The sequence below is a fragment of the Podarcis filfolensis genome, assembly GCF_964270895.1.
Source record: "Podarcis filfolensis genome assembly, chromosome: 5".
NCBI classification, from domain to species: Eukaryota; Metazoa; Chordata; class Lepidosauria; order Squamata; family Lacertidae; genus Podarcis; species Podarcis filfolensis.
The window spans coordinates 45,404,169-45,425,429 of record NC_139608.1 but is presented as its reverse complement, the minus strand read 5'-3'; the positions used below and the strand labels follow the sequence as shown (position 1 = coordinate 45,425,429).

The 21,261-nt window shown below is 42.3% G+C and overlaps 1 protein-coding gene across 1 annotated transcript in view; it reads right to left on the bottom strand.

The window, feature by feature from the left end:
* SORCS3 (sortilin related VPS10 domain containing receptor 3) overlaps window positions 1-21,261 on the bottom strand; it is a 415,208-nt gene that overhangs the window by 267,669 nt on the left and 126,278 nt on the right. Inside the window, exon 2 of the mRNA XM_083616529.1 lies at window positions 5,033-5,100. Within this exon, the coding sequence (XP_083472655.1) occupies window positions 5,033-5,100 (68 nt within the window). The remainder of the gene's footprint in view (window positions 1-5,032; window positions 5,101-21,261) is intronic.

Genomic DNA, 21,261 nt, shown 5'->3' with positions numbered 1-21,261 from the left:
ATAAGTTGTTAGCAAAATAGTTCAAATGCAATTTTTAATTATTTTTGATTTAACTGGTCCCCTGATCTTTATTAATGTATCTGCCTGTGTAGTCTGGTGCTGGAATTAGGTTCTCTTTTATACATCTGCACAGCTTCCTATTTTTTTAAAGTTTCTCTATTGTACCTAGAGGTCCATCGGATACCTCTGTCTGAACTTTGGATACAGAAACTACTGTAAAGTCAGGAAAGATTGGAGAATACTTTGGGACATTTCCAGTCCTGTTCCATCCTCTAAAAGGATTGGAGAAGATCTTCTAAACACTGTTGGTCTAAGACAAAGAAGCCAACATGGCGCCTCCAGGTGCTGTGGACCACAATTCCTACCCCATCTTCCATGATCATCAGCCATGTTGACTGGGAATGATGGGGGCTAAAATTCACATCTGGATGGCACCATGTTGGCTACCTCCTTCTGGCAGAATATGTCATGGCCCAGGCAATGCTTTTTATTTTAAAAAAATATAAGGTGCATGTACTCATATATTAATAAAAGAGAAAAAAGTGTTGTGGGTGCCAGCACAAATGGCTACAGTGGGCAGCAAAAACAGAGATGCTGGTACTCAGTGCCAGTGACTACTCTCTGTCTGTCTGTCTGTCTCTCTCTCTCTCTCTCACTCACACACACACACAAACACACTAGGGTTGCTATATTTCAAGAAGTAAGCAGGCTTCCGAAATCACCGTCTAGGAGGCAACAACAGTAATGCACAGCGCTTCAGCTTCTGACGGGGAGCAGATGAAATCCCAGACATTTACTATTTAATTAAAAATCCCCCCAGGCGCCAATTTTGCCCCCACCTCCCAGACATTACCAGAATTTTCTGGTACAAATGGCGACCCTAACACACACCCTGGGCCCAGTCCTGTCAGCAATTCCATTCCTGTGAAAGTACATTGTGGCTCCAAGGCTGGTGTTTGATAAAAGCTCTCCCTCTCAGGAGAGTGACAGGACCCAAGCCCAGTACTAGCGCAGTGTCAGTTGTTGAGACTGCAGTGACTGGACTCTGGTCAGCCCCTCACTAAAACACTGAAAAAGAAAAAGAGAAGGAGGACTGAGCAATTTATCCACCCTGTGGCAGTAATAACAACACAACTGTTGTTTTCCAGCAGTAAGAACCAATGGCAATAATGTCAGAATAGAACCTTGATGCAGCATTTTGCAAGAGTTAATAGCTTGGGACCAGGTTACCTAAAGGACCGCTTCCTTCCATGCAAGCCTGACCAGGTGCTGACAGGTTGTTCTCCCTTTTCTGCCAACACCTGTCTTGTCTTGATGGAAAGCCGAAAAATGACCTTCTCAGTGGCTGCCTCCAGGCTTTGGAACTCCCTTCTAAGAAAGGCTTTTAGTCCCTTCTAGATGGTTTTCCACCAGCAAGCAAAATCCTTTTCATTTAAACAGCTGCTTTGCCTACTGAAATGATACGTTTCTTCTCTATGTTTTAATCTTTGTTTTTAATTTAATGATGTTTTTAATTGGATGACATTTTTATATGCTTTTATCTTATTTGTAGCTATTTTTATTGTGTTATGGCTTATTTCTTATGTGGATTAGTTTTTTATTGTGGATTTTGATGTCCTTAGCCGCATTTTTTTAATAGAAAGGCAGAGTATAGCTTTTCATGCTCAATAAACCATATTCTCTGCATTCGCAACATATTCTACATAGTAAAGAAAAAGGATGTCCTAATACCACTTGTTTTTTAATTATGTTTTGGCAAATATTCAGAAAGGGAGATTCCCCCTTTATTGGCATGTATGTATCATAATTTATTAATCTAGATGTTCCTGTTGCATCCCTCGATGCTGCTTTAGCTGCTGGCACACACACAGCAGGGAGAGCCAAACCAGAAGATTACACTGTCCAACACAGGGCTTTGGGAAAGCAGAATTCTGATCGCAAAATGATACATGGAAGAGGGTGCTGGTTATATTAGCCATCATCGCTCCACATCTCTGTATATGTGATCATATGGAGAAAGTGTCATGCGAGCAAAGAAAGTACAGAACTTGCCCTAATTTCTGTGAGTGCAGCAGAAAGTATATTGTTCCTACAATTGCAGCAATCACTGCAGAAGTGTTATTTGCAGACTGCTTGTTTCCACAGTACTTTATTCATGCAATCACGTGTGAATGGCTGAAGACGGAGAAAAATTCAGCAGCAAAAATGCAAAAATAAGGTAATGGGAGTGTAACAACAACAAAAGGTCTGTGCTCCAGAGAGTTGGTTATAAAATTTTACGAACTAGATTTATTCAAAGTTACAGTATTAAGAACATACCCCTTTTTTTATAGAATCCCTATTAAATATGGTATTGCCAATTGCTACCAGCAGTTTGTCACACGTAATGCACTGAATTGTCTATCACAAGTAGCTATAGGTGGATGGCTCATGCTTTATCTGATCTGTGTCAATTCCACATGTTTTCATTCATGAGTCCCTTCCATCCTATTTTAAGCACAATTACTTTCAAATCCACACATTAGCAGCCAGTTCACAACAGATTTCACAGAAATCGAATTCCTCAAGCATCCCACCAAGAAAGTTTGTGATGTTAGAACTGTACAGCTAGCAGCCTCCCCTGAAGCCCTCCATGCTCTGCCCCTGCAGGCACTACATCTGGCGTCACTGGCCTCACATCAATTATCACATCTCTCCAGTGCATGCATTTTATTAGTGTGGTTACCCAACGATTGCAGTTTCAGACTAGTGAACACTCCCACTTTGCCCAGTCAATCAGTTTGGAAGCTATCAGTGTTAAGAATTCTTACACAACTGGACAGTCTGTGTGTCCTGCATCCTGCAAGTCATTCAGGCAAATTGGAACAGCTGATTTTGTCTCTGCACATTGCTTCCCAAATGTCCCAAGGGATGTATTTGCAGGGGAGATGGTTCCTAGGAACTGTGCTCTCCACATGCATAGCTGCGGATTCTCACTAACAGCTCCTGGGTCTGCAGTAGCTACACAGTGACATGAAATAAGACATGGCTGCCCAGGCTATACACAGTATTCTCTCTATGAATGATTTGCCATGAAAGTATCATCCAGACTGGTTAGATTTGCTAACTGACCTCCTTTCACCTCCTGTTACTGAGAATTGTCCTATTCTTTTCAAGCTCTGCTCAATTTCAAAGCTGAGATGTTCTCTTGCCTGCATTCCAGTTTCTCTAATGAAAAACACTCTGATCTTCAAAAATTACTAAGGGCTGCTTCTGCAAACAGATCATAGACTTGTGGGGTGTAAAGGGACCATTAGGGTCATCTAGTCCAACCCCCTATCCAACATGGGGCTCAAACCCACAATCTTGAGGTTAAGACTGAGCTATCTAGCCAAGCCTTGACCATGACAAAATGACTCTTGTCGGACATTTCCAAGCATCACTATCTGAACATTTCCAGTATTTGAGCAACTTTCACTATGAAGAATATTCCCAGGTAATTTTAGAAACACAAAGTTCTGATCTTTAATTTCAGCAAATATTTTTGCACAGCTTTTAAGACCTACACACAAAAAAAAGGGAGAATTGCATTTTGAATCTGATGTTTTCTGTCCCTCCTTTCTCTGTCCGAAAGGCCCCAAGTTCAGCACTGCTGTCATTTTTTTCCCCTTTACGCTGCTCAAACACTGCAGCCACTTCTCAGCATTAGTAGAGGATTTCTGTTGGCTCGTTACATTATTTATGCAGAGCCAGATTGTGCAGCAATTATGCCTATACTATAATCACTGTGTCATTTGCACTTGTTAGGTACAAGGAAAAAAGTTTTTTTCAAGGCTTAAATACCCTGAAAAGTACGCAGTAAGTGGAAATGACTGCGCTCCCTCCTATTAGTCTCAGGGTTATTTATACCTCTGCGGATTAGCACAGTACAGTGCAATTAGGCTTTAGAGGTACCATGCAAATTGAAAAGTTTCAAGAGCTCTTAGGAACAATTAACCCCTAATGCATTAACACGTTGTTCCGTCAGGGAAGCCGTTTTCTCTCTGGTTATGTTCCAGAAACAGTTCCTGAAAGTGACTTTCCCTTAACTAGGTAAGAGAAGGATGTGAAGAAATGTTGTAGGAGATGGGATACAGATCTATTGTTCAATCTCAAGAGTCACCCATATATTCTCCATTCATCTTTTCTCGGACACCCAGGCAAGCCTTAACAGGAGAACACATTCCTTTGCCAGCTAACTGACATTTTAAATCTGCCCTTATTTCATTTTTCATAGCCTTAGAAAAGAAACCTGAACATACATAGTAGAAGTAGCTACAGCAACAGCAGCAGCCACTACAGTACTTCTTAGAACAGACATAGACAAACTACCAACTGTGGGCTGCACATGGACCATAGAATCATTTCATCCAACCTTCACTCTCTTCACTTGCGCTACCCAATTCATCCTTGGAGCTGTGTGGTCCTCAGGCTGTAAAATTTACCAACTCTTATCTTAAAAGGGCATACCATAGTTTGCACGTGTGCTTGTGAAACTTTTTGATTGAAAGCAGCAGTGGCTGGTTTAGTATTGCAGAATGGTGGAGATGCCCTCCCAACACCAAAGTCTTGGCATCTTACCTGGAGGGGACTGGAGAAGAACACATCCATAGTGAGCTCCAGGCTGTGTGGGCAGACCAGTGGAAGCACCAAATTGGCTTCACTCGAGTGTACGCACAACCTCAGCACCACCCTCCTCTGCCCCACCCAGATAACCTGCAGCAATGTCAGTTTGGGAAGGCAGTTCTACAGCTCTGTCTCACCGCACGACTGATCAAAAGAGGCAAACTAAAGGAAGCTCTATCATCAGGAGAACCCCTAGATCCCAAGGCAGCTTCTCTGCAATGTAAAGTCCCCTGCCCATGATGTTCATACACAAATGCAAACACAGGCTTCCTCACATTTCTTTGGGGAAGGGAAAAGCTTTTCTTTCTCCTTCTGTCATCCCAAACACTCACATTTCATGCAGCAAACATCTGCCCAGGAGATACTATGTGATATATAATCTGCTTACCTCCAGAGCGAGCTTTCAGTAACACTTCCCAAGTTGAAGTCATACAGCTTTGTAAGAATGAGAATCACCTGAGAGGAGAAGAAGAGGGGGGAGAGAGAGAACCTACTTTTACTCTTCTGCATATATTTATAGATACAAAACACATCTGAAACCACCCAAAAGGAGAGCTTAGCATCTATCCAGTAAAGTTGGGGTATTATAGGATCAAGTAAGGAGCGGGGAGAAGGCCAATGAGGAGAAATTGTTAGCTTAATGCATCCTCATAGCTAGAAACATTTTGTTTCAATTTCAAAACATCTTGAGATATAAAATAAAACACCAAAGTTAGCCTTGTTAGCTTTTCTCCTCCCTACATTTTCCTCTGGGCTTATTTGACTTACAGTACAGTGCAAGCTTCTGTCTACTAAGAAATAAGTCCTGCTGAGTTCTGTTGGACTTACTCCCAGGAAAATGTGCATTGGATGACAGCCTAAACTGCAGACCCATAACCCATTCATGTCTTCATATGACTCAAATATATCCAAATTACTTGGGGGAATAAAGAAGATTTCCAGCCCTATATCAGGAAGTTTTTAATGTTTGATGTTTTAGTATGTTCTGATATATGCTGTGAGCCAGCCAGAGTGGCTGGGAAAACCCAGCCAGATGGGTGAGGTATAAATAGTAGTAGTTGTAGTAGTATCCAGAACCCCCAACAGAAACGACAATATCTTTTTGGCATCTAGTTTTATTGGGTGTTTATAATACTGTTTAACTAGCGTTTATGTCGGATCTGTTATTAGTATACACTTTTATTGCCTTTGTGTTGTATTTTTGTATATCGCTTAGATATTTTTTAAAATATTAAGTACATCAGAAAAGCTTTTAAATAAATTAACAATCAAAATCTGAGAAACCTTGTCCAATTAGTTGGTACACCCAGTTTTGCAAACACTAGTTGTTAGCATATTTCCTTCCTCTTGCATAGTTTGGATTCTCAAGCTGCAAGGATGAACCGAACCATCACATACCTAACTGTCCTGATGTTGTTGGACTATAACACCTGGCCACTGGCTATGCTGACTGCGGGTGATGGGAGTTGAAGTCCAACCACCCCGAAGGGCCACAAGTTCCCTAGCACTGCAGTAGACACATCAGCATAACAACCTACATCCAAGATTTTTCCATCTTGGCACTCAATGTGAGTTATTAGATCTGAACTCCATTTCCCACACAACTTGGGACATCTAAAAAAAATATTCTGGAATGGCCTTTGCTGTTACATCTTCCATCATCCAAAAGCTTACAAGTGTCAGGCCTCACACGACTTAGCTTGTTATGTGTTCAGGTTCAATTTATACTGCTGTATAGCAAACCTAGAGTAATGACCCTGCCTGTAGCAGAAGTAGTGTAGATTTTCAGGTACTCCGTAGTTATCAAATAATAATTCTGCCCTCCCACCTCTGAGTGATAGAAAAGCGTGATGAAAGAGAGAGAGATGATAAACCATCCCTTTGGACCTCAACCTCATGTAGGGTTCTGGCAAGCAGCAAGATCTGCCTGAGGCATTTGTGATATATACATACAATGCAGACAAAATGTATAACGCGTCACCCATATAAATTACACACACACACAGGCCGAGCAGACAAGCCCAAACTGCAGCCTTGAACAGAGGACGTTCTCACATAACAAGCCACTTCCTATTCAACGGTGGGGGAAATTTGGAGAGTGGTGCATTTGAAAACCTCAGAGGTATAGAATTAAAGAGAGATTTTTGAACAAAGGGGAGAAAGTTTCTCTCTCCTTGACCCTATTTTGGGATGTTATCCAGCAAGGAACTATAAGCAACAGAAGCTGCCTCTTTGCTCCAATCTCACTTTTGGGGCCAGGCTGGAGAGATGAAATCCAAAGAAATTTACACATGTTTTAATCATAGTTGTCAACTTTTCCCTTTTTTTAAGGGAAATTCCCTTATTCCAAATAGGATTCCTCGCAAGGAAAGGGAAAAGTTGACAGCTATGGTTTTAATATCATTGAAATCACTGAGATCAATACAGCCTTTCAAATAAGTTCAGAAACACAACTAGTTTCAATCCCCCCCCCACCTTCCCATAAACATACCAATGTTAGTTATTTGTGGCATAAAATAAAGAAAAAAACCAGTATCCTAGACACCTCAAAGGAATTCCAGAGAGGTGGCTGTTTACAAGTCTAAATCAGAGTGCATACAGCTGAGTCCTAAAGCACCACTAATTTAAATAAGGCTTAAACACAGTCCTCCCCATGTCTAGTTACTCCAAGACAGCACCAGATTTAGGGTGGTGCAGGCGGTTCTCCTACACAGGGCACTAAGCTGAGGGGGTGCAAAACTGAAAAGATCCATGTATGAGAGATGAATGTGAAGATGGACTTCCGGTTAGCGCCAGCAACTGTAATGGCGGATTTCCTCCGATCTCCGGAGGAAATCTGCTTCGTGGAGCTAGGGTTCTACCGCTACGGCGAAGCGGGGACCCGAAAAAAATCACAGGCGGGGAAGCCTGTGAACTGAAGGCTCGGTGGGCTCCATTTGCGTCCCCCCCCCCCGCTGCAAAGGAGCCTTTTTAAAGGCTCCGGAACATACCGGGGGTGAGCGGCGCGGAGCTGAGAGCTGTCTACCCGTCTCCGCGAAGCGAAGCCGCATGCCATGGTTGGAGAGCGCTGACTTCTTCCTTTGAAATTTGGACTAAAAGTAACAACCCGTGAGTATTACGGAAATTGGACATTAAAAATCACTCCTTTTTGATTCGGCACGAGCGGGGAAGGCGTAAAGAGGAAGTCCGTCTCCCCCTTTTGTAAACATCTTAAAGCAAGGACTAGATAACTAAGGTTGAAAAGAACATTTTCTTCGTGGGAAGTCAAAAGTAACTAATTTCACGTTTTGGCAGTATAAGTGAATGTGCTGGAGGATAAGAATTAATTTTGAAAGTGGATTGATACCCCTCCCCCAGGACCCGGAAGCGATCCGCGAGGGAGCCTGTTGGAGAGATTTAAAAGACTTTGACAGCTGTCAAATTAGCTGTCAAAGCTGAGAGGGAAAAAAGAGAGAGAACTTTGTTTCTATTGCCTCGGCTGGTTATATTGGTTACATATAGGTAACAAATTGTCGAAAACCAAGGAAAATAAAGGACTTTTGGATTTACAACTGGAAGAAATACTAAGTAACCAGCACTCCCCTAGAGGGGGCTCTGGGACATTACAGAATGGCTGTAAGTGGAAAAATACAGACGGCACTTGAGAAGATATTTCGAAGCCTGGGAAAACTTCATGAACAAAGCATTGTTTTGGCTAAAAATGTCATAATATTGAATGAAAAAGCAAACAAACCTGTGGAAATTGGAAGGGACTCGACTCAAGTCTCTGTACCAGAACAAAAAGACTGTGCCCTTGAACTAAAAACTCTTGCAGCTGAACAAGAAAAGGAACTTGAGAAATTTGAAGAAGCTACATATGACAACTTAGAGGGAAAGGAAGGAGGAGCTATAATGCAGCAAAGGATCAAAGAAAGAAGCAAAAAACAAGATTTGGATTACAATCATAAATATGGAGACCTGGCAGGCCAGAGGCCTGTAAAGATGGACTTAAAGGGAAAGATAAATTTGACCAAAGTGGAAGCAGGAGTTTTTGGGACATTTGGTCTTAAAAGAAGTAAAAAACAAGACTTGGATTACAATTTTAAATATGGTGGCCTGGCAGGAAGAAGTATGGACCTTATGGGGACAGAGCTTCTCCGAGATCTGGCGTTTAACATAAAGGACTATCAGAAAAACCGGCAGAGAGGAAAGGAAAGAGATTTAAGGGCCTCGGATGTGAGATCACCAGGCTGATACCAGATGGACTGATGGACATTGGTTGGGGATTGAAACCGGGAAAAGTGGGGAGTGGGGTTTTGGGTATCCAAAGGCGGTATAAATATATTCTTTTTTGTAAATAATCTGTTTTGCTATTTTAGATTAAAATGGGGAAATCGTGAAATGGAATTGGGGTCGACTTTAGAAAAAGGTATTAAGAATAAGATCTGATGTATCAAGATTGAGATTTATGTCAAAATTGGTTAAACAAAAGGATTTAAATATAATAAGGTAAAATTTGGGGATAGGAACTTGTTGAACTAAAAATTGAATTGGAATACAAGAAGAGGAGATGTGGGGAAGTCAAGGAAAAATGTTAATGAAAGATATATGCTTGCTTTTGGTTTTTCTTTTGTTTTGTGTGTGTGTTTTGTTTTTTTGTCTCTTTTTTAAATTCTTTTGAAAACCTCAATAAATATTTTATGAAAAAAAAAGAGAGAGATGAATGTGAAGATGGACTCAAAATTAATCCATCGCAATATGAATTGCCTTTCATAGCTCAGCTGGAAGAGCATGAAACTCTTAATCTCGGGGCCGTAGGTTCAAGCCTCACATTGGGCCAAAGATTCCTGCATTGCAGGGGGTTGGACTAGATGACCCTCAGAGTCCCTTCCAACTCTACAATTCTATGATTCTATTAACTAGCTTCTATGAATGGTTGCAATTGTGGGGGGGAACCAATGGCTAAAATGTTTTGATAGTTAAATTGATCTTTTAATTTACTCATTGACGATACCTGATAGGTGCTTATTTTTATGTTTTACTACAAATATTGTGTATGTGTGTTTTAAATTCTATTTGCGGGGGGGCGGTTATTGCGTTGTTCTTGTTTTTATTTTGATTATGTATTTTGTGTTTTTATATTGTGATTTTATCCTCTGAACCTCCCTGAGACCTGTGGGGGCATCAAATATTGGCCTTGCACAGGGTGCAAAAATTCAAAAGTCTGCCCCTGTCCATGATAATTCAGTCTTGGGCACATCTCTCTTTCTCTGGATTATTCCAAATAAGTTAAAGGATATTAGTTATTTCCTTTCATCTTGATCTTACCTTTTGCACATGGTGGCATACATGGTTCTCTCACTGCACATTTTTTCCTCCTAGTAGCCTTCTGAGGTAGAAAGTTTGAGAGATATTGACTAGACAAAGATCTCTTCATGGCTAATAGATGTGCCCTCCAATGTTTTTGCCAAAACACTGCATTGGTTCCATGTAGAGAGCCTTTGTCTTTCACTTTCCCTGCTGTATGTGCAAAGGATCATAGCTATGTCTGAATTAGCCCAAGCCTAGCGGCCTCCAGTGAAGCATGACCTGACTGGCCTGTGAGAAATGCTTTTCCCTCTGATAATGGTATCTCCTACCTACCCTTGTTGTTAAATGAAAGCTCTTGCTATTTTTGAAGGTAATTAAGACGAATTTCATTTCCTAGTGAATGATGATGAATTACAGCACAGTTAGTTTCTGTCACTCTGAATTTCTCTTGATATCTTGGATACAGCACCATTTAAGGAAAAAGCATTCTCAAAGGAAGAAATAATCTATTTGTACATGCATCCCACACAATACTATAGAAAGACAGAGTTACAGTGGGAAATGTTTTCCCTTGGTGCAGCTGAGCTCAATTCCCCAAATTTAATCATATGTTCCAGAAGGGTTTATTCTTTGAATGTAGAAAAAGTAAAGATAAAGGTAAAGGACTCCTGACAGTTAAGTCCTGTCACGAACGACTCTGGGGTTGCGGCACTCATCTCACTTTACAGGCCGAGGGAGCTGACATTTGTCCACAGACTGTCTTTCCAGGTCATGTGGCCAGCATGACTAAGCCACTTCTGGCGAAACCAGAGCAGCACACGGAAACGCCGTTTACCTTCCCACCAGAGCAGTACCTATTTATCTACTTGCACTTGGAGGAGCTTTTGAACTGCTAGGTTGGCAGGAGGTGGGACCGAGCAACAGGAGCTCACCCCGTCATGGGGATTCGAACTGCTGACCTTCCGATCAGCAAGCCCAAGGCTCAATGGTTTGGACCACATCGCCACCTGCATCCCCCTGTAGAAAAAGTAGATTGATGGTATCTGTAGAGATGTGTCCCAAGCAAGTAGGGTAACACAGCACCATACAATTAAAGCTTTATATTACTGTAAACAGTCATGGCTTCCCCCAAAGAATAATGGGACTGTAGTTTGTTGAGGGTGTTGAGAGGTGCTTGGAGGCCCCTATTCTCCTCACACCAAAGTTCCCTGTGAAGAGGAATTCATTGTCAAACCACTCTAAGAACTTTAGCAACCTCAACAAACTACAGCTCCCAGAATCCTTTGGGGGAAGCTGTGACTGTTTAAAGTGGTTTAAATGTATGGTATGGATGTGGCCTGTATATACAGCAATACATCTTCTCCGTCTCAAAGTTCAGCACTGCTAATGAGCTAATGCTGGCCACCTTTCTGAACTGTCTGCTAGTGTTAACCTTTCTTCTCACCCCATGTGCTCTGTGCTGTTTTGTAATTGGTGGGGTGGCTTTTTGGAATACGTCTAGCTAACTCAGCAATCTATAAATTTTCATGAGCGGGATACTAAGTTGCCTTCCAAGAACAGCCAATGCAGCATCAAAAGCTGCCTCACATTCATTTCCTGTTCAAATAGTACTTCCCACCTGATAAATTCCCCATCCAAGGCACCACCTCTTGGATACTGCCAAGGCAGCTGCCTCAGTCCGCCTCATGGATGGATCAGCCCTGTGTTCACTCTCTTTAAATTGGCCTTCAGTTGAATAAGCCAAAGCACTAGTGGCACTCATACAGAAAAAGGAAAAGAATAGGCAATCAAAAATGTCTCCATTGCATCTATGAATTCTCACCTCCTCTATTTTTTTAAAAAAAAATCAACTCACTGCAGTTGCTTGATAGTGCCCCATTGTGCAACCCATGGCTACTTGCCATTCATGGTGCTCAAGTTGTGAATTATACTGCAAACTCTTCCTTCCTTCCTTCCCTCCCTCCCTCACATATGGCACACCTCTTCGTGTAACAAGTTGAATACAGAGGGATACGGGTCTGGTTGACATGACAAGATAAGCCACAATTTGTGTCATCAGCACCCAAGCTCATGGTTAAGCTCACCAGGAGCTGTAGCCAAGAACAAACCTCGTTTATAGTTAACAAGGAGAGACCTTAAGCATAAGCCCATGCTCAGACAACACACTAAGCATGACACAAGAGTAAGAAGGACTGAGGAGGAGCACTCTGGGATTGCACAAGTTGATGTAGTCTTGGTAAACCATAGGGGACACACAGGGAGAGGAGAGGGCAGAGGAGTTCCATAGTGCACCTAAAAGTATTTGCCCTAGCAGAACCAGATACCCCACTACATTCTCTTCAATGTTGAAATAGATCTAGCTGCAAAATGTTCATGGCCTTCCACTTGTAAGCAGCAAATCAGGCTACCAGTTACAAAATGAAGGCGTTCACTCTATGAGATCCAGTTGCTTCCTAAGACTATGCAAATGTCTTCAATCTATCCTGGCAGTTTATCACATTCAACTGTCACCACAAGGCCTCCAACGCCTTGCTTTCCATTAAAAGGTTTTAATGTATTAGCTATTATCTGTACTCTAAAGTCAGTGTCTCTGCAATGTAAAGATCGGCTCTCTCTTTTCCCCTCACATTTAAAGAGCTGGCAATTTGGGGCTCTTTAAGTTGGCGCTGTGGGTAAAACCTCAGTGCCTAGGACTTGCCGATCGTATGGTTGGCAGTTCGAATCCCCACGGCGGGGTGAGCTCCCGTCCTTCGGTCCCAGCTCCTGCCCACCTAGCAGTTCGAAAGCACCCCTAAGTGCAAGTAGATAAATAGGTACCGCTTTATAGCAGGAAGGTAAACGGCATTTCCGTGTGCTGCGCTGGTGCTGGCTCGCCAGAGCAGCTTCGTCACGCTGGCCACGTGACCCGGAAGTGTCTTCGGACAGCGCTGGCTCCCGGCCTCTTAAGCGAGATGAGCACGCAACCCCAGAATCAGTCACGACTGGCCCGTACGGGCAGGGGTACCTTTACCTTTACCTAAGTTGTATATCACACTGATCTGTGGTATCTCTGAGGTAATCAAGACCCAAACTTTACCCATACTCATCTGTGATCGATTCCAAGGGGAATTACGAGCTAGAAATGGCAGAAGGTTTCCTCCTCTTCCCCCTCCTCTTTCTCCCTGCTATGTTTTCTGCCCTGTCTTTGGACCTATTATGCACATTGTAGCTTTAAGAAAAATGAAACCACAACCTTAAAAGAGAGAGAGATAAATTTTCCCAAGGCTTTAAGGGTGGTATCTTAGCAAAAGGAAAGACTGGAAGATATGATCCACTGTGGGTTGCTGAATCAATAAAAATAAATGATGGTGGCTTTTTTTGCTGCAGCGTCCTATAATGCATGATAGAGGACTCTTAAATCATATCACCCCCAGCTACTGGAGATCGTATTTATTCTAAACCGACTTATATAGAGATAAAGCTCAGGCTTCTGTTATTTTAAGCAAGCAAGATGTCTTCTCTAGTGGGAATGCCTGTTTACCTGAAGCAGGACCATCTAGCAGTCCTAGCAAAGATACTATGGGGAACAATTGGAGCCTAGCAGAGGAAATGATTAGATAACGTAGCAGGTCTTTTTCAGATTCTAAATTCTGGGCTTTGGGATACTTGCAAGCTGTTTTCCTCCTTGCCGTGTTTGTTCATAATACCTTGGGATTTTACCCAGATTTCCCCTGTGTTTTGCTGTGAGCTTTAAGAAGACTGAGTAATATTCCCTGCATCTCCTGAAAGATTATCTCACCCTGACTTATGTCTGATAATTATAAATAATACCAAGCTTTTGTGTAGAGCCTCTTCCATGAGTTGATGAAAGGGACTTTGTAATCTAAATTCTCAGCTGGCTTGCCCAATAACTTAGTAATTGTGACTGCATTCAAAACTACACTGTGAGAATGCCAAAGAATTCTGTTTATCGGTGCTGGTAGAGTGGTATTTTGAGTGATTTACTAAGAAGCTAATACTGCCTGTCAATAATGTTTGGGGCCATTTCACAGTTTGCTAACCTGAATCAACAATTCTTCTTTAGTGGTTTTTAGCTGCACACATCTTAGAGCCTCATGATTTCTTTCAAAAATGCCTATAGGTACCTTTTATTTCAGTAGCTAAAAGACTGCCTACAAAAGTTTATGTCACAATAAGGCCCCATCTGCTTTATACATTTAAAGCTGTGTCATAACACATTAAACAGTCATGGCTTCTCCCAAAGAATCCTGGGAAATGTAGTTTATTAAGAGCACTGTGTGTTGTTAAATAGGTGTGTTTCCCTCACAGAGCTACAACTCCCAAAGTTCACTGGAAACAGCAACTGATTGTTAAACCCCTCTGAGGACTATAGGTCAGTGGGGGGAATATGATGTTTATATAACTTTTTGTATGTTTACCATATTTATAACATAAAAAATACATGCTTTCAGCAAGAAGACAACAGTACATTTTGTCCCTGATGAAAAAGGGCTGGAAGAATCTGTTTTGTTTTCCACATTCATTTCCCTTTGGTATTTTTTATTAGGTTTTCCCCCATACACTGCCTGCTTGGAAGTTGGAGTCATTCATTCCGCAGTCCCTTTACTAATTATACTTTGTAAATATGTGGCCAGCCCTGTAGATGAGCTATGTTAATCTCTGTGCTGATAAAGCAGGATTTTTGAGAACAGAGATGGTTCCAATGCATGGGATCAGCAGTGACTGCATCTCAGTAGTCTATCCAAAGTGATCAAACATCTCTTCCCCTAATAACCATATATCCTTGATACATGAGACTAACTGTCTTTGACTTGACACTTCTTAGTTGTCTCTGAAGTTCTTCATCATGCCTCAGAAGGAGTTGAATGCATTTACACTCTAATTTGTTAGAAACAAAGAGCCATCTATCTCGGTGCATGGATATATGCAAAGCATTTCTCCAATTTAAAGTTGGCAGGAACACAAGGAGAGTTTAATGAACTAAAGTAATTTTCCTTCCGTGTAAAATTTTACGACCATGAAAGGTCTGCACAGCTACTGAATGTGCTCAGAGGCTTCCAAGCTGTCTGGTAATTTAGAGATTTGTGGATCTCCAGTAATTCTTCTCTACAGCAGGAAACCCCTGGGGTTTCATGTTTGCCTTTAAGGGAAGTGACCACAATGATCCCAAGGTTTTCACTGAAACTCAGTCTTTCTGTGTTAAAGTGAAGACTTCCAGGCACCTAGCAGTGGTGGAGCTTGGACTTAAAATTTCAGCGGCACCCTGTGCAATGCCAAAATTCAGCACCACCACCCCGCCTGTTGCTTTCCATTGTTTGTCACTGTTGCAGCGCCCCCTGCAGCACCCTCTCAGCTCAGCACCCAGTGTGGGCAAACCATTTGCACTCCCCTAAATCTGCCTCTGCACCTAGTTCTCAATGTCCATTAATTCCCTTTGGTGCTTACTCATAGACTACTCATAAGAAGGGCAATCTAAATTTCTACTTGCTTTTACATTTTATATGCTGCCTTTTATCCTGGACAGATTATCTGAAGGACGGCAAATATTATTAATATGTGTTGCCCTTAGTTGGGGGAGGGGACTTCGTTCATTGGTGTTTTCTGCAACACTGCAAATTGCAATTGAGAGAAGACGATCCATTGCACAATGTAAAGGGCTAGATCATGCCAGTGCTCCAAGAGCATAACACTTCCAGAAGTAATTGGAGACAGGCATTCCCTCGCAGGGGCAGGGAAAAGAAGCTCTAAATCCCGCTGTAATTACTACAAGAGTTTTCAGCTTGAATTTGAATAGGAGGCTAGAAATAACACGTGGTCTGCTTTCTGTGCAGTAAACAGAACATTTTATGTCGATTTCAGAGGGGGCTTGTCTGGATGCCATGGAGGGCCAGCTGATTACTGTTATTTAGTCATTGTTAGGGGGTTCACATAAAGAAAAAACCCAGATATTGCATTGTTTGCACAGCAGCACCTGATCCAAGAATTGTGCCCCCGAACCTTCTGCAATATTCCAAGGGATACAGAGATGCTCTTCTCAAACTGAGCAATGAGGGTGCTTGGATAAAATCTTGGCAATGTGTTTTCTAACTATCCAACCTAGTGATATATGGCTTAGGCCCAGGCTGTCTGAAGGACCTGCACTGAGATCTTTGTGGGAAGCCTTTCTCTCATTATAAATGAATATAATAATAGGAATAACAGTGTAACTAGAGTGGGGGCTATCTGCCTCTTTGGGGATTGCCGAAGAGTTTGATTCTATTATATGTTAAAACTTGTTACACTGAATGTGAAGGGGGGGGATATTAAGTTAGAGTGAATGCCTCAACTGCCTTGCTCTCCTTGGTCTTTTTACTCTTTTGATCCTTGGCTTGGTGACTCTGTGATTAAAAATGGAATCATCTGCCATACACACACACCCTGTGCAAAAAGCAGTGCGGCTAGTAATTTTGCAATCAAAACCTGCCAATCAAAACCTAAACTGCAGAGAGGTTTTTTGCAGGGGCAAGCAACATTAAGTTCTGATCAAGGCAAACCAGTTGTCTGACCCACCATCATAGGGCAGGAATTGGCAATGAGTGAGAAGTGGGGAGAGGAGAGTCCACCAGACTTTGTAAAATGGTCACAAGAATAGCATGATCAATACAATAAATGCTTGTATTGCCAAGGATGCTTTAGAAAAGAAATGTTTGTCAATAATTTTGCTGGAGGGAAGGCAGGAGAAGAAAAAGAGAAGAAAAACCCTCTGAACAAGTCAGTTGAGGAAGCAAATGTTGGCAAAGCAATGCTATGCACCTGGAACGGGTACACATTCAGCCTTTCCCATACCAAGCTTCAAACAAGAGCCTGATGCCTGGAACAATAAGCCTCTGGACTTCTGGCAAACTGTGACTGCAAGCCATATAACCCAAATCTGGCCTTAAACAGCAATTTGGCTCTTGGAAATCCCACAGGGATAGGAGGATTAAGCAAACACATGCACATTCACACACACACACACACACACACACACACACACACTCCTCTAATATGTTTCAAGGCTAAATAAATGCTATAGGACCTCTGCAAGCAAATGGGAAATCACATGCTCAGAGTCCTATGATCACCGTGCATATTGAGACAAGCAGTATCGAATACAGTCCATGTTCAAACTACACAGTGTGGAAGACAAAAACGTAAAAGCTTCCTGGATCAGACCAATGGCCCATCTGGTCCAGCATCCTGTGGCCAACCAGATGCCCGTGGGAACCCAGAAAACAGGATTCGAGCACAAGAGCATTCTCCCCTCATGTAGTTTCCAGCAACTGTTATTCAGAAGCATTGCTGCCTCCAGCTGTGGAGGGCAGAGCATATCCCTCATGGTTAGTAGGCTTTGATAGACTTCTCCATGAATTTGTCTAATCCTCTTTTGAAGCCATCTAAGATAGCTGGAGGAGACTCTTGAGAGTCTCATGGACTGCAAGAAGATCAAACCTATCCATTCTGAAGGAAATCAGCCCTGAGTGCTCACTGGAAGGACAGATCCTGAAGCTGAGGCTCCAATACTTTGGCCACCACCTCATGAGAAGAGAAGACTCCCTGGAAAAGACCCTGATGTTGGGAAAGATGGAGGGCACAAGGAGAAGGGGACGACAGAGGACGAGATGGTTGGACAGTGTTCTCGAAGCTACCAGCATGAGTTTGACCAAACTGCGGGAGGCAGTGGAAGACAGGAGTGCCTGGTGTGCTCTGGTCCATGGGGTCATGAAGAGTCGGACACGACTAAATGACTAAACAACAACAACAAGATAGCAAGCCTTCCCATCCATCCTCATTCTCAGCAGATGTGAAACTGAGACAGCCAGTGTGTTACTGCGATCAGGGCGTTGGACCAGGACCTGAGAGGCCAAGAGTTCAAATCCCCACTCAGGCATGAAGCTCCCTGGATGACCATGAGCCAGTCACCAACTCGTAGCCAGACCTACCTAGCAAGGTTGTTGTGAGAATAATATGGAGGCCAGAATGCCATGCACACCACCCTGAGCAACTTGGAGAAATGATGGGGCATAAATCCACTAATAAAATAAATGAATGGCTATCTCTGGATGCTTATCCACACCTATATGTGGTTTGAGGCCACCATGTGCTGCATGGGAGGCAGATGCTAGCTGGCTGAGGGCGACAAAGAGGTGTTAGAGGACAGGGCTGTGTGGGTCTTCTGGCCTGGCCTGCACTTGCTAAGCTAGTCTATAACCCTTAGCAGAGCTGGAGGGTGCTATCCTTTTGCCAGTGCTGAAGTAAAATTCACCTGCCAATCCAGTTGCCATGTGTGTTCGGAATGAGAGGTGCCATCTTGTCCTTTGCCTCAGGCATCAAATGCATTGGGACACCCCTGTCCTAAAGTTTATTTATGCCAGAAAGACCATGGATAAGCTGTTCCACCAGTGGCCCCCAAACTTTCCCCCTTACTTGATAATTGCTGAGGGTTCTGATGAGCCACATAAAGATTTTGCTGCCAACTGTAGCTACTGTAATTTTTTAAATTTTATTTTAATTTATATGCCACTTAATTGAAAAACAACCAAACAACCCCTAAGCAGTTTACAAAAAAAAGAAACAGAACATTAAAATTCCCAGTTAAAAATGATTAAAAACTAGTATCTAAAAGCATTTAAAAGATGAATGTGCTCTGCTAGCCAGTGCTGCTAGTGAGGAAGAGAGCCAGTGTGGTGTAGTGGTTAAGAGCGGTAGACTCGTAATCTGGGGAACCGGGTTCGCGTCTCCGCTCCTCCACATGCAGCTGCTGGGTGACCTTGGGCCAGTCACACTTCTTTGAAGTCTCTCAGCCCCACTCACCTCACAGAGTGTTTGTTGTGGGGGAGGAAGGGAAAGGAGAATGTTAGCCGCTTTGAGACTCCTTAGGGTAGTGATAAAGTAGGATCTCAAATCCAAACTCCTCTTCTTCTTCTGCTATTTGCTGCATGATTTTAATTGTATTTTTACAGATATGTCATGGGCCATCTAGTTGTCTATGGAGCCACCGATTTGGAAGCCCTGGTTTAGGTATTCAGTAGAAATCTATCACTTGACGCCATAGCATGTAATATTTCTGCCTCCGATATTATAGAAATTACCGGCAATACAATAGAAAATACATCTTTAAAATGAGCCCTGTTTTGTTCCTGTGGCCTGGCTGAATGCAGTGCACTTGTTCCCCTAATAAGAGCGTTTTGTCGGTTCCTCAGGTGACAAGAAAGGCATTCATATAGAAGGAGAACATGGCCTCTTGGCAGAGGTACAAGAGAGGAAATCTTTGCCAGAATTAGCATAGCTGCTGTACAAAACTACCTGTCTTTTTAATCTGAATATTTGCCAAAAGAGAGGAGGAGGAGAGAGAGGTTTTTCAATAGCTACTTGCAAATTTTGACCTTGTGGAAAATACGTTGAAAGATTTGTCCTTGCAAGGCGGGGGCAGGGGAGGTTACAATTTTGGGTGCATGTGTCTTAGGGGAAATACACTGACTTCTACAACAAAATGAAAGCATTTTGTTTCCATGCAGAGTTATGATTTTCTTCGCCTTCTTTTAAAAATTCTGCTCATCTGTTTTCAAGCCAAGCAAATAAGACAAATACATTTCTTTCTACTTAAAAGATCTCTCATGTTAGTAACGTCTGCTGCTGCGGGAGATGTGAAACAGCACAGTTAAAGCTGTCATGGGCAATTTTTCTTACACACTTAAGTGCTTTGTTATTTTAAAGAGAGAAAGAATAGGAGCACACACACACATCCAAAAAGGATGCTGAATTCAAAGCAATGCTAATGCAGCATTACGGCTGAGCATTTCAATGCTGAGCAAGGTGAAAGAGGCAGAACTGTGGGTTCCTGTCCTGCATATGCTTATTTAAACACATAAATAGGGACAAAGAGAGTGAAGTGATGATGGCTCTGAGTGAATCTGTGAAATTGGGATTCAAGTATTATGTGTGACCTTGGATCATGCACACGCTTTCACTCAGCATAATCTTCCCTTCGTCTGCTGCTATCCCAAGAATGCTCCATTTGTACAAGCATTGTATTGGTATGGCAGATAAGAGAGAGAATGTATTTTGCAGAGGTACAGGCTGCATCACTGCCACGAGTACTATGTAGGCACAAGGGTAGCCAACATGGTGCCCTTAGCAGTTGTTGAAACCAGCCAACATAGTCAATGGTCAGGATTGATGGGAAATGTAATGTAATAACACGTAGGACATGATGTTGGCTACCTTTGCTCTACATCTTCCACCACTGCAAGGGGTTCCTGGGGTATAAGTTATTGTTGTAGCTATGTGCTGTAGCAATTCTTTGGTCTCCATCCTCCATATACCAGCACTGGTACAGATATCGCTGGAAAATTCTGGCATGTCTCTCTTGTGGTACCCCTCCCTCTATTGTCCTCCCCCTGTCTGTCCCGTTCAACTAGGGATGGGCAAATATCTCAGTTTCGGATTCTTTGAGTTTCTCATCCCCTCCCCCAGCCTCCACTTCATTACATTTCCAAATCAGTTTGCAATTTAAAAAAATATCATGAAAATATTTTAGGGTGCATTTTTAAAAAAATATACAGATTCAATTTTCCCTGATATACTGCATTTTTATATTTTATCTTTACTCACATATGCATTTTATGATCATTTCCACCTAAAATATGTATTTTTGTAGACAATGGAAAACGGCACTGCAAAATTCAGTGAATATGCAAGTTTCAAAGGACAGCTGCACGTCTCTGGTCAGATATTGACTCATGAATTTGCATTAAAATGTGAACCAAATCAGATTTATCTCCCATCTCTGTCTTCAACGCATAGGCATGCTTAATCCAAGACAGGACAGAACTACCTCAGAGTGGAATTATTAAAAGATTGTGAGGGTTTTATGAAAGACCCATAAGGTGTTATGAGGATGTTGAGCCATAAAGAACAACAACGGTTGGTTGCTTCCATACAAGCAGATTTATTGTGATGAAGGAATGTAAATCCATTCCTTGCCATCCTGTCACAGATTTTCAGCATTTCAGAGCAAGGTACAGCATGTCCTACTTGCTCTCTCCTTGTGACTTCACCGCTTATTCCTATGTAGGTAATGCCCATTCAACTCATTTGCCAAATCCTTCACCAGGTGAGGAATTTACTGAACTGGTAAGGTGACTAAAGTTAATGCCAAGAACAGAGGAACCAAATGATAGAGGGGTTCTGTAACTAAGCAAGGGCAGTGCTACTTTATAAGTGTGGATAAGCTGTAATGAGAAGAGTCCCTGAGTTTTTCCTGGAGAAATAAAGGACACACCAGAAACCCTCAATGAATGCTACAGA